The sequence below is a fragment of the Ursus americanus genome, chromosome 14, assembly GCF_024610735.1.
Source record: "Ursus americanus isolate L20-20 chromosome 14, mUrsAme1.1.p, whole genome shotgun sequence".
NCBI lineage: Eukaryota > Metazoa > Chordata > Mammalia > Carnivora > Ursidae > Ursus > Ursus americanus.
Genome location: NC_142140.1, coordinates 48,078,897 through 48,092,757, shown reverse-complemented (window position 1 = coordinate 48,092,757; position 13,861 = coordinate 48,078,897). Strand labels below are relative to the sequence as shown.

At 37.8% G+C, this 13,861-nt stretch overlaps 1 protein-coding gene across 1 annotated transcript; it reads right to left on the bottom strand.

Moving 5' to 3' along the window:
* Positions 1-306: 306 nt before the first annotated feature.
* LOC123796229 (olfactory receptor-like protein OLF4) lies at positions 307-1,280 on the bottom strand. Its single transcript, XM_045803642.2, has one exon. It carries the CDS (start codon positions 1,234-1,236, stop codon positions 307-309), a length of 930 nt encoding a protein of 309 aa, XP_045659598.1. The 5' UTR covers positions 1,237-1,280.
* Positions 1,281-13,861: the final 12,581 nt, after the last annotated feature.

Genomic DNA, 13,861 nt, shown 5'->3' with positions numbered 1-13,861 from the left:
AATGCTCAAGACTAAGGGTTGGGTGTGTGTAAATAAATGTATGTATATGCACGTACATAATCATTTCAAGAAAACACACTCTCACACATGGATGTAAATCCACAAGACTTGTAACCCTCATTATAATTCATTATTACCTATCGTGTTGAAAGATAGCTTTAGAGAAACTTGGAGGGTAAAGAAATGAAAAGAATGAGCACTTGCTTTCATGTGGAATGTTAGGAATGTAGAAATTTAGACAAAAAAAAATTTAGAGAAGAACAGCTGGCCTTAATTTTCACAAGTGCATCTTGAAAAATGTCCCTTTTATGGCTTCCCCCTGAAAAATATACGTAAAGCCCCCATTATGTCTTTGTTCCTCAGACTGTAGATAAAGGGGTTCAGCATGGGTGTGACCACTGTGTACATCACTGAGGCCACTGCACTTGCATGGGAACTCTGGGGAGCAGCAGAGCTAAGGTACACACCTAGACCTGTACAATAAAATAAGGAGACAACTGAGAGGTGAGATGCACAGGTGGAAAATGCTTTGTACTTCCCTTCAGCTGATGAGATCCCATGTATAGAGGAAACTATCTTAAAATAAGAGTAAAGGATTCCAGCCAGGGGACAACCAACAAGCAGCACAGTTGCAAAATATATCACCACGTCATTAAAAAAGGTGTCAGAACAGGCAAGTTGTATTATCTGATTGAGTTCACAGAAAAAGTGGGGAATTTCCAAAACTGTACAGAAGGACAGCCGCAACACCATTAAGTTTTCTAGCAAGGAATGCAGGGCACTTATGATCCAGGACACCAGAACCAGCAGTCCACAGAGCCGGGGGTTCATGATGACCATGTAGTGCAGGGGGTGACAGATGGCCACAAAGCGGTCATAGGCCATCACAGTCAGGAGGAAGTTGTCCAAACCTATAAAAAGTGTGAAAAAGTATATCTGCATGATGCAGCTGTCATAAGTTATGACTTTTCTCTGAGTCTGTATATTCACCAGCATCTTGGGGATGGTGGTGGTGGTGAAACAGATGTCTGCAAAGGACAGGTTGGCCAGGAAGAAGTACATGGGGGTGTGGAGGTGGGGGTCAGAGCTGACGGCCAGGATGAGGAGCAGGTTTCCACACACAGTGATCAGGTACATGGATAGGAACAGCCCAAACAGAAAGGGCTGCAATTCTGGTTTCTCAGAAAATCCCAGAAGAAGAAATTCTGAAATTCGTGTATCATTCTCTAGTTCCATGTCATCGATGTGACTACCAAAATAAGAAAGTACATGACACAATTATGCAGTACTAACCTGGCAGATATATTATCACTTATATTCTGCACTCAAGAAATTAATGTTTATATTTGTGTATGGAATATGATAAAAACACTACAAATTAGGAATAGAAGGAAACTATCTCAAGATAAAGCCTTTTATGAAAAACCCACAACAAACATGATACTCGATGGGATATAGTGAACATTTTTCCTGTATGATCAGGAACAAGGCAAGTATGCCTGTTTTCCTGACTTGTACTCAATATATCACTGGAAGTTCTAAACAGAGCAATTAAAGAAAGAAAAAGAAATAAAAAGCATCCAGACTGGAAAAGAAGAAATAAATTTATCTATGCAGTTGGTGTGATCCTCTATTTAGAAAATCCTAAAGATGCCACAACAGTAATAGAACTAATAAATTAATTCAGCCAAATAACTGGATAGTAAACCATCTTCAAAACATCAGCTGCATACCTACCTACAAACAGTGAACCATCTGAGAAGTAAATAAAATAATTCCATCTACACGATGTTCAATAGAATAACAATATCACTTCACACCATTCAGAACGGCTAGTATAAAATGACAAGAAATACAAGTGTTGGTGAGGATGTGGAGTAGAGGGAACACTCGTGCACTGTTGGCGAGAATGCCAATTGGTGCAGCTACTGTGGAAAACAGTATGGAGGTACCTTAGAAAAATAAAAATAGAAATACCACATGATCAAGTAATTCTGGTACTGGGTGTTTACACAATGAGGACAAAAGCACTAATCCAAAAATATATGTGCATTTATTGCAGCATTGCTTACAATAGCCATATTTATTGCATATTTATTGCAGCATTGCTTATTTATTTATTGCAGCATTGCTTACAATAGCCAAGATATGGATGCAGCCCAAGTGTCCACCGATAGATGAATGGGTAAAGAATATGTGGTGTATAGATATAGATAGATATAGATATAGATATGGATAGATTACATATAGATATAGATATATGCAATAGAATATTGCTCAGCCATAAAAAAGAATGAGTGCTTGCTATTTGCAACAACATGGGTGGGTCTAGAAGGGGCTATACTAAGTGAAATAATTAAACAAAGACAAATACAATATGATCTCACTTGTATGTGTAATCTGAAAAACAGAACAAATGAACAGACAGACACTTAAATACACAGAACAAACTGGTAGTTGCCAGAAGTAAGTTGGGTTCAGGCAGATAAAGGGTATAAACAGTACAAATGAGATCTTGGCATGTGCAACAACATGGATGACTCTTAAATATTGAGAACAAACTGCTGGTTATCAGAAGGGAGGTGGGTGGGGGGATGGGTGAAATAGGTGAAGGGGATTAAGAGTACACTTATCATGATGAGCACTGAGTAATGTGGACAATTGTTGAATCCCTATATTATATTCCTGAAACCTATATAACACTGCATGTCAATTATATTGAAATTAAAAATAAACTGTAAATAATAAAAAAATTCAGTCTTTTAAATTACCAAAAAATCCACAAAATTAAAAAAATAAAATAAATTCTATAGACAAAACCATCTTTTTTTTTTAAGATTTTATTTATTTATTCGACAGAGAGAGAGACAGCCAGCAAGAGAGGGAACACAAGCAGGGGGAGTGGGAGAGGAAGAAGCAGGCTCATAGCGGAGGAGCCTGATGTGGGGCTCGATCCCACAACGCCGGATCATGCCCTGAGCCGAAGGCAGACGCTTAACGACTGAGCCACCCAGGCGCCCCTAGACAAAACCATCTTAATTAAGGCAAGAAACTGAAAAATAAGTTATACATTGATTATATTATAGTTATACATTATCTAATAGCATTTAAAACATTTTTTACAGCCAAAATATCTCCATACAATTCAATGGAGAAACAGGAATCTGTAAAAATCACTTGAAATGCTGACACCTGTATAAAATGGGCATATAATATATGGGCCTATAATCATAATGTGCAAATAAAGATGGTGACCAACTATATGGATTTTGCTCAAACTCACTAATAGTTCACGAAAACAACATGAAATCCCTTCCACACCCATCAGCCTGTTAAACAACTTAATGAGCTGTCACATCAATTGGGATTGGAACTTTTAAACAGGTAGCAAAGTGGGATTCTTTAGTTTTCATAGCATAAATGTGACATGCTATAACATTTAGGGGAAATAATCTGAAAACAGGTATAAGTATTAGAGATATAGATATGCATTGTTTACCTCTGGGTTTCTCATCTCAGCACTACTGACATTGTGGCCCAGATCAGTCTCTGTGCTGGGGTTTGTCCTGGGCCTTGCCGGATGTTTAGAGCATCTCTGGCCTCTAGTGACACCTCCCCAGTCTGACAGCCTAAAATGTCTCTGGACATTGCTCAAAGTCCCCTGGAGGACAAAATTGACCCCAGTGGAGAACCAGCATTTTAACTCGATTTCAAAGTATTTTTTGTATAATAGGTATAATAGCAATTTAATGAGAAAGCATATGAAAAACCCTCAAAAGTGTAAATGACTCAGCCACACCCTGAAATATTATGCAATCACTGAAGTAATGAATTAGCATTATACCGGTTGATGGAGGCAAGTCTGTAAGGCACTACTGAGGGAGAAAAGCTATAAAAAAACAGACTGCACCAGAGCCCAAAGACTATTTACAACGTGTATAAGATTCTATACATGAATTTGTATAAAAGTGCATGAATACTTGTGTGTGCATAATATAGAAACATAAATTGTAAAAGAAGCTAAGAGCTTATAGAACAAAGGATAGCAGTGAGAATGAGAATAGGTTAGGCATGGAGCTGTTTCAGACAACTCTATGAAACACAATAACGATCTAAAGCTAACTTTATAGAGAGGATTAAATAGTACTAAGGAGGGCACATGACGTGATGAGCACTGCATGTTATATGTAGCTAATGAATCGTTGAACACTACATCAAAAAACTAAAGATGGACTACTATACGTTGGCCAATTGAACATAATAAAAAATAATAAAAAATTAACAGTAAAAAAAAGTAGCATTGATGGAATGACATTAGTGTGGGTCACTGATGGTGACTGAAGAATCAAAGCACTAAAGACTTGGAAAGAGGGGTGTCTGGCTGCTTCAGTGAGCAGACCATTGAGCTCTTGATCTTGGGGTTGTGAGTTTGACTTTGAGTTGGTATAAAGGTTACTTTAAAAAAACGTACAAACTTGAAAATAAAAGAATATAACAAAAAGTATTTTAAAATGGGTAGGAAACATTATCTAAAGATATAATTTCATCTTATGTAAATATATATTAATTCATATTACTTTAGGAAGAAAATGTGAATGTTAGTCAAATGATAAAGAAGTGTAACTTCCAAATCGTGGCTGTGTGTGATATGACTTTGAGAAATAGATCAAATTGCAAAAAGCCAAAAGGTTTAACAGAATAACAGAACTGTGAAGGCACATTGGAAATATGTATAAAAGGTCATTTATTAACTCAAATGTTGCAGAAGAAAGTTCTACACTTAAGCAAGAGGAGGGAGGAAAATATAACCAAATGATAGGTTTGAGCACACAAAAGATAAGAACTTTCCTAGTACTCCTGAATACATCTACACATACATAAAGGAACTGAACATCAAACAGTAAAATGGCTGGAAAAACTCCAATTCTTACATCTGAAACAAATGCAATCAACAGGAATATAAGCACTCAGAATCTACCAAACAAAATCACAGAACCGGCACAGACAATTTACAATAGAAAAAGCAAATGTCTAAGAAACCCACAAGTATATTCATCCTCACCAGTAAGGAAATAATTGCAACGTAAAGCTTTTTTAATATATCCCCTTTCACCTATTACATTAAAAAAAATGATTGGAAGATATCCAGCTAAATTCAGGGGATCGGTTGAGAGACTATGTATCCCAGGATACAAACGGAGAGTTTCAGAGGGAAGGGGGGAGGGAAGAGGGGGAGGAGGTAAGAGGGTAATGGGTATTAGGAGGGCACGTGTTGTGATGAGCACTGGGTGTTATACATAACTAATGAATCACTGAACACTACATCAAAAACTAATGATGCACTCTACAGTAGCTAACTGAATATAATAATTTAAAAAATTATTGGAATGCCCAGCATGAAAAAGGACACTATGAAATGTATGTTGCATAATCCCTTGGTCTGGATCTTTCTCATCAATATGGGAACACGCTCAAATTGTCCTTGGCTCAGAAAGAATAAAAGGAATGCCCTCACTTGACTGCTTAACCCTTGTAGCTAATACACTATATCTCTATTCTCCTTAATTGCAAAGATCCTTGAACTCATGTTCTACTTTTATTGGACCACTTTCTACCACCCATCATCACTCTTCCAGCAGCACTAGTTAATCCTCAACAATTTCCTCTGCATGGCTGACCTCAATGTTTACTATTCTTTTTAGGATCATAAATAAATCTATTCTTCAGGATATCAAGCAAGCCAACAAGTGATGTCCTGGTGCTGGGCTAGGCTGGGTTGTCTCTCCGGTGGCTTCAGGTAAATATTCTCACCCTTCTATTCTCACTGGCTCTTTCCTGCAGCACCTGCTGGGTTTTCAGACTCACCTGCATGGGGTGCTCTGTGTGGAAGTCCAAATTTCTCCCTCGATGGCTTATGAGGGAGACTGAACTCTGTTCTCAAACAACACAGTAGTAGTCTCCTACCCAGACTTAGGACTCCAGAAGAAATACCCGTGTCCCATTCAGTCCAAGGTTGCACCTGCTGAGGGACAACAGCAGAAGAGATATTTACAGCTCCCTATCTGATAATTAGGTATATTTCCTTCCTGTTATTCCAACCCCTGAGTACATCATCCCCCGTGAGACATTGCTCTGCACAGATAGGATTTTTTTTTCCCCTGTAATTGCCTGTTCCCAAGACACCAGCTTATGAGTCAGGTGAAACCAGTCATTACTCTTCCCTGAACTCACCTGCCTCCCACAGAGCTAACCTCCTAGCACCTTATCCCAACCCTGAGTTAGAGATTTCTCCAAATCTAAGAGTGAAGAATTTTTCTTGACTAGGCTCCTTGGGTCTCCCAAATGTTGACTCATGGTGGGACACTGCACTGTTGTGTCCAGAAGATTGCTACTCCCCCGCCTTCAACAAGGTGAAGAACTGTATTGCTTTGATATAAAACCATGACTTGGCCTGCATAACACTTCTGTCAAAACAGTTAAGAGTTCAATGCTTTAAGATATATTAAGAGCTGTAGTTTCATCTTAACGTATAAAATATTTTGGTAATTAAATTAATTACCGAAAAATATTTTGGTAATTAAATTACCAAATTTAATTTTGGTAATTTAAATAAATAAATATTTTAATATATCTATTTATTTATATTTATATATTTATATAAATGTAAATATTAAATATTTATATAGGTATGTATTTAGGTATAGAGCTTCAGGTTCACCAGATGAAGAGTTCTGCAATAAATGGTGGTGCCAGCTCAAAACAATGTGAATATATCTAATCCTGCTGAGCTGTGCACTTAAAAATGATTAAGGGGCACCTGGGTGGCTCAGTTGATCCAGCCCCTGACTCTTGATCTCAGCTCAGGTCTTGATCTCAGGGTCAAGCATTCAAGCCCTGCACTGGGCTCTGCACTGGGCATAGAGCTTACATAAAAGTAAAAATAAAATAAAATTATTAAATTTTTAAAAATGGTTAAGAGGTGGGTGAAAGTGTTCATTGCAATTGAGGAGAACACTGGAGATGACCACTGGGTATTTTATAGCAGTGTCGAATCACTAAATAATACACCTGAAACTAATATTTTGCTGTATGTTACTAACTAGAATTTAATAAAAACTTTAAAAAAAGAGTATACCGATCTTAATCAGTACTGAGAAATGTATAGAATTGTAGAATCAGTATAGTATACCCCTGAAATGAATAAAACACTCTATGTTAAATACACTTCAATTAAAATAAATTAAGAATAAATGCACAGTTTTAAAAAGATAAAAGGATAAAAATATTAGCTATGATTGTCCAGATGGGATAAAGGTAATTGCACAGTCCTCCAAATGTTGACGAGGGAGACAAAAGAGTTGGTGTCAGAGAGAGCATGAAAATGCTGCCCTGCTGTCTCGGAAGGTGGAGGAAGAGCCAGGAGCCCAGGAATCAGGCGGCCAGCAAGAGAGACTGGAATTGGAAAGGAAAGAGATCCTCCCTTGAGCCTGTAGAAGGAACTCAGCCCTGCAGACATCTTGCTATTAGCCCTTCCAAGCTTCTGCCTCCAGAACTGTAAGAGCACATCTGTGTTTGTTTTAAGCCACTAGTGTGGGGATATTTTACAGCAGCCGGAGGAATCTCCTATGGGCATAGTGAAAAAATTATTTGCGAGAACTGAGTTTAAGTCTCTCAATTCACCTATCAGCTTCTCTTGGCTAAGGGCAATTTTATGTTAAGGCCCACAGTAGGTAGGAAGGTAAATTTAAATCATATGAAGATATTCTGCCCGATCAGCTAGTACAGTGAATTCCTTATGTCATAAATGTGTCTGTGATCTGACTATGAGGACTTTGAGGCAGTGACATAGAAAGGAACTCATGATCAAAATTAAGGTCACTCATTGTAGTTCAAATCTTTGTCTGTATTTCTGCATCCTTTTATTTCATGTACATTCCAAAGTGCATTCTTTTCAGTGCTATCCTCTCCAGCTTTCTCAAGATTCCTTTCAACATAAAAGATGAAATCATAAATGCATCTGTGTGTGAACACATGTGATGAGCTTATTTGGAAGAAAATGCATGGAAACACACACATACACAAGACAGAACCTTTACCCTCAAATGTTTTCTTTCAGATAAAAAAGGAAGTTCCACACATTTTATTCATTTCTGACAATGTCCATATGAAGTCATGTTTAGAATCCCATGTTACCTTCAGAAATAAGGAATATGATGCTCAGGATACTAAATGTTTAGTAATTACCTAGCAAAGCAGCTAAAACTTGTATACAGTCATAAGTTACACAGAAATAGAAATTTGCACAACATATTCTTCATTTTCATGTAGATCCTTTAATTCGCCAAAGTGTACAGTTTACATATGCAAGTTATTGTGTATCATTATACTCCATTTATTTAGTTCACTGGAACAGATCTAATGGTGCATGGCTACGGGTAGGATCTAGAGCATAGACAGCTGATTCTCACTTAAGAGGGGAGGAAAATAACACTTCTAATGGGAAAGAAAGCCAAGGGTTAATATGGATGTATGAACAATGGAATTAAATTTAGGTAATTCACATGACAAACCATTTTTTCCTATGAAATGAAGATTAACCTACATATGGAAATGCAGTAACAAGAGCCCATAAAGTGGCTGAGACAGAAGAGCACTACAGCCTCACACGACACCATAGATGAGCCTTAGAAACACAACACAGAGATTCACACCTGACCCCAGACCCATGAGGATCCACCAGAGATCAGAAACACTCCCCAGCATATAATTCCATTTGACTGTAAAGGTATTATGCTATCCCATTTGGCAAGGACAGCCGGTTACACAGCGAGAGCTGACTGACGCAATCATCCAAGTGAACAGACCTGAGGCAGTTAGAACATGTGTTGTTTTTTATTTGTGGCACAGGATCTGACAATAAGGAAATCAGTCATGATCATTCTGTGGTTCAAATTTATTTCCAATGACTTTATGAACAAGTGCCTACATGTGGGCTCCCTTGCGGGTCACTGGGAGAGTGTGAAGGACGTGCATATTTGTGCAGAAGAACTGGTGACTCTGAACCACAGGACCAGCAGGACATCCAGCTCTCCTGTGAAGTGTCCTCTGATCACACAGGGGAAAGAGATTTCTGAGCAGGTAGGAGGGAAGAAATGGATGATGCTGGTATTGTTCATTCACCATCCCTCAGCATCTGTGACAAATATTGGGAAAAGGGAGCTCCTGAGCAGGGAGCCTGATGCAGGGCTCGGTCCCAGGACCCGGGGATCATGACCTGAGGCTAAGGCAGACACATAACCGAATGAACCACCCAGGTGCCCCTCATATTTGTATTTCTTAAATGTTTTATATATTTTTAATTCCAGTATAATTAACATACAGTGTAATATAAGATCCAGGTGTAGAATATAATGATTCAGTAATTCTGTACATTACTCAGAAGACATCATGAGAAGTGTACTCTTAATCCCCATCACCTATTTCACCCATCTCCCCACCCACCTCCCCTCCAGCTACAACCACTTTGTTCTCCATATTGAAGAGTCTGTTTTTTTGTTTATCTCTTTTTTCTTTGTTTGTATTGTTCCTTAAATTCCACATATGAGTGAAATCACATGGTATTTGTCTTTCTCTGACTGACTGATCTCACTTACCATTATCCATTTAGATCCATCCATGTCATAAATGGCTACATCAAAATAAAACATCTGGAAGCATGTTTTTAAAAATTTTTATAATATTTTTTATTATATTATGTTAGTCACCATACAGTACATCCCTAGCTTCCCTTGAATAAAACATCTTGAATTACAAAAACAAACAAAAAACAAAAACATCTGCACAGCAAAAGAAACAATCAACAAAACAAAAGGCAACTTATCTAATGGGAGAAGATTTTTTTTTAAAGGATTTTATTTATTTATTTGACAGAGAGAGACAGCCAGCGAGAAAGGGAACACAAGCAGGGGGAGTGGGAGAGGAAGAAGCAGGCTCCTAGCAGAGGAGCCTGATGTGGGGCTCGATCCCATAACGCTGGGATCACGCCCTGAGCCGAAGGCAGATGCTTAACCACTGTGCCACCCAGGCGCCCCGGGAGAAGATATTTTCAAATGATATATCCAATAACAGGTTAATATTCAAAATACATTGAGAACTTGTACAAGTTAATGCCAAAAAAATAATAATAATTCCATTAAAAACATCTGGAAGACATGTACAGACATTTTTCAAAGAAGACATACAGATGCCTTACAGACACATGAAAAGATGCTCAACATCACTCATTATCAGGGAAATACAGATCTAAATCACAATGAGATATCACCTCATACCTGTCAGAATGGCTAAAATCAACAACACAAGAAACAACAGATGTTGGCAAGGATGTGGAAAAAGGGGAACCCTCTTATGTTGTTGATGGGAATGCAAACTGGTGCAGCCAGTTGGAACACAGTAGGGAGGTTGGTCAAAAAATTAAAAATAGAAATACCCTACAATCCAGGAATTGCACTACTGGGTATTTGCCCAAAGAAAATGCATCCACATATTTGTGGTCGTCTGTGACACTAAGACTATATCAGTTCAGTCTATTTATTCAAATTTGTCTTTCCATGTAGACTCCCTTAGGAGATACGTGTTTCCTAATCAGTGTTTGTCAGTGGCTGTGGTATGTTTTCTGAACACCTAGGTGAATAATAGCATAAAACGATTCATTCATTGCTTATAACACCCAATGCACCATGCAATATGTGCCCTCCTTACTACCCATCAACAGTCCATCCCATTCCCCCACCCCCTTCCCCTCTGAAGCCCTCAGTTTGTTTCTGAGTCCATAGTCTTTCATGCTTCATTCCCCCTTCTGATTACCCCCCTTTCTTTATCCCTTTCCTCCCCTACTGATCTTCCTAGTTCTTATGTTCCATAGATGAGAGAAACCATATGATAATTGTCTTTCTCTGCTTGACTTATTTCACTTAGCATTATCTCCTCCAGTGCCGTCCATGTTGCAGCAAATGTTGAGAACTCATTCTTTTTGATAGCTGAGTAATATTCCATTGTATATATGGGCCACAACTTCTTAATCCAGTCATCTGTTGAAGGGCATCTCAGAACATTAAATTTCTATGTTAATGTTGACCACTGGTTGTCATAAAGTAAGTGAACTTGTAGAAAAATGATATGACTAAAAAGAACTTGTAAGAAAATATCAAATAACAGCAGACTTATATTAGAAGAAAGATTAGATTAATCCTCTTAACATAAACTAGACAGAAATAAAATAACTGAGAATAATAATTGATGGATTCCAGTGGGTGAAAACCTATAGGTCTGAAAATGAAGATAATTTAAAAACAAGTGTAAAACTAAGGAAAATATATAGAACACATTGGATGTTACAGAACAAAAAGTGTAGACATGTAAAAAAAATTTTAATCCAATAATAAAAGTACCTAAAATGAGAAATGATATAAAAATGCAAACCAAAAATATAGGAAAAATATATGTGAATAAATATATAAATGCCAAAATGTGCTAAACTTTGTAACATCAAATGAAGTGAAGGTATAATATTAAGGAAACCTTAAAAAATTCAGTGTAGGGTTGGATTATTTCTAAGGTTGCAGCCCCTAGAGACAGAACATTTCTTAGCTTGGGTGCTGACTTCTAGAAGTGTGCATTTATGTTTTTGGGTTAAACTGTTATTATAATAAGATAACGGCTGGGGGCAGCATAATGTGATGCCTAAGAGAGCAGCTTAAGCTGGCAGCCCTGCACAGACCTCAGAAGGGCTGAGCCTTTTCACCACAGCCATGACCTTGAGTGAGTCAGCTAGATACCATAAACTTCTCCTCCTCCTCCTCCTCCTCCATAATAAATGGAGAATGATACTAATCACATTAGTATTTTGGAAAACTTACATGAGATAATAAGTATAAACACTTAAACAGTGCTGGCAGAGTGCTATTATTATTTATTGTTATCAAAATCCATATCAAGAGCCAAATATCTTGGGGCACCTTGGGCCTCAGTCAGATCAAAGGCTGAATCTTGATCTCAGCTCAGATCTTGATCTCAGGGTTGTGAGTTCAAGCCTCACCTTTGGCTCCACGCAAGTCTACACTAAACAAACTAAAAAACAAAAACCACCAAATTTCTCTTCTAGCTCAAAAGCTTTCATTAAATCGATACAATTTTTTCCCCTGGTCCTGACTGTATTTAACCACCCGTCCATCTCTCTTTCACTCAACAAATATTCACTGAGCATAAACTCCATCCTGAGAATTGTACTATGCATGGCAGTTTCAAAGATAGGTAAGACACAGTTCTGAAATTCAAGGAATCTATATCGTGGGAGAAGAGAGAAATTTAGTAAAGTGAATGTGACTAGATGGAAAGTGAAACAGATCAGGAAAAAAAGTGGGGACAAATCTTTGAGTTGATTTTACTCAGGTGACCTGAGAAAACATCTGTGTAAATGAGTTTTAGGACATTCCCTGAATAAGCGCATATCCCACCACTATGAGGATAGATATTAATTTCGTGAGCTTTTATTTTAAAAAATCGAAACCATTATTGAAGATTACTGAGAAAATACCATCTTGTATTCAGGCCAAGTGAAAATTACTGGTTATAAAGTGAAAAGGGGAACCCAAGACATAACCTGAAGAAAAATAGAGAAGGGAAGGAAGACCCAAGGAGACTACTGCTTTGAAATGTGTCCCAATACATCACTGTTACAATATCATTGATGTATTCCTTATGCTGTGCTTTTTATTCTCATGACTTATTCATTCCTTAACTGGAATTTCTGTTTGTTTGTTTGTTTATTTATTTATTTATTTATTTATATTATGATGTGTTAGTCACTCTACAGTACATCATTAGCTTTTGATGTAGTGTTCCATGATTCATTGTTGGTGTGTAACACCCAGTGCTCCATGCAATACATACCCTCCTTAATACCCATCACCGGCCTAGCCCATCCCCCCCCACAAAAAAACCCTCAGTTTGTTTCCTGGAGTCCATATTCTCTCATGTTTTGTCTCCCCCTCTGTTCCCCCCCTTTGTTTTTCCCTTCCTTCTCCTAATTATCTCCCTGTTATTACTATGTCCCACAAATAAGTGAAAACATATGATAATTGTCTTTCTCTGCTTGACTTATTTCACTTAGCATAATCTCCTCCAGTTCCATTCATGTCAATGCAAATGGTGGGTAATCATTCTTTCTGATGGCTGAGTAATGTTCCATTGTATGTATGAATCGCACCTTCTTTATCCATTCATCTAATGAAGGACATGTTTTCTCCTTCCACAGTTTGGCTATTGTGGACATTTCTGCTATGAACAGTGGGGTGCATATGGCCCTTCTTTTCACTACATCTGTATCTTTGGGGTAAATACCCAGTAGTGCAATTGCTGGGTCATAGAGTAGCTCTATTTCTTAACTGGAAGCCTATACCCTCCCCCTTCACTCGGCACATCCCCGCACACTCCTCCTCTCTAGAAACCATCATCATGTTCTGTATATTTATAGGTCTGGTTCTGCTTTTTGTTCATTCTTTTAGATTCCACTTAGGAGTGGAATTATATGGTATTTGTCTTTCTCAGGGTGACTTACTTCACTTAGCATAATATATCCTCTATGTCCATTCATGTTGCCTCAAATGTCCTGAACTCATCCTTTTTGATGGCTGAGAAATCCTCAAAGTGTGTGTGTGTGTGTGTGTGTGTGTGTGTGTGTGTGTGTGTGTGTGTGTGCCACATTTTCTTTACCCATTCATGTATTTATATAGACACTTGGTTGTTTCCATATCTTGGGTATCGTAAATAATACTCCAATGAACATAAGGGTGTGTATATA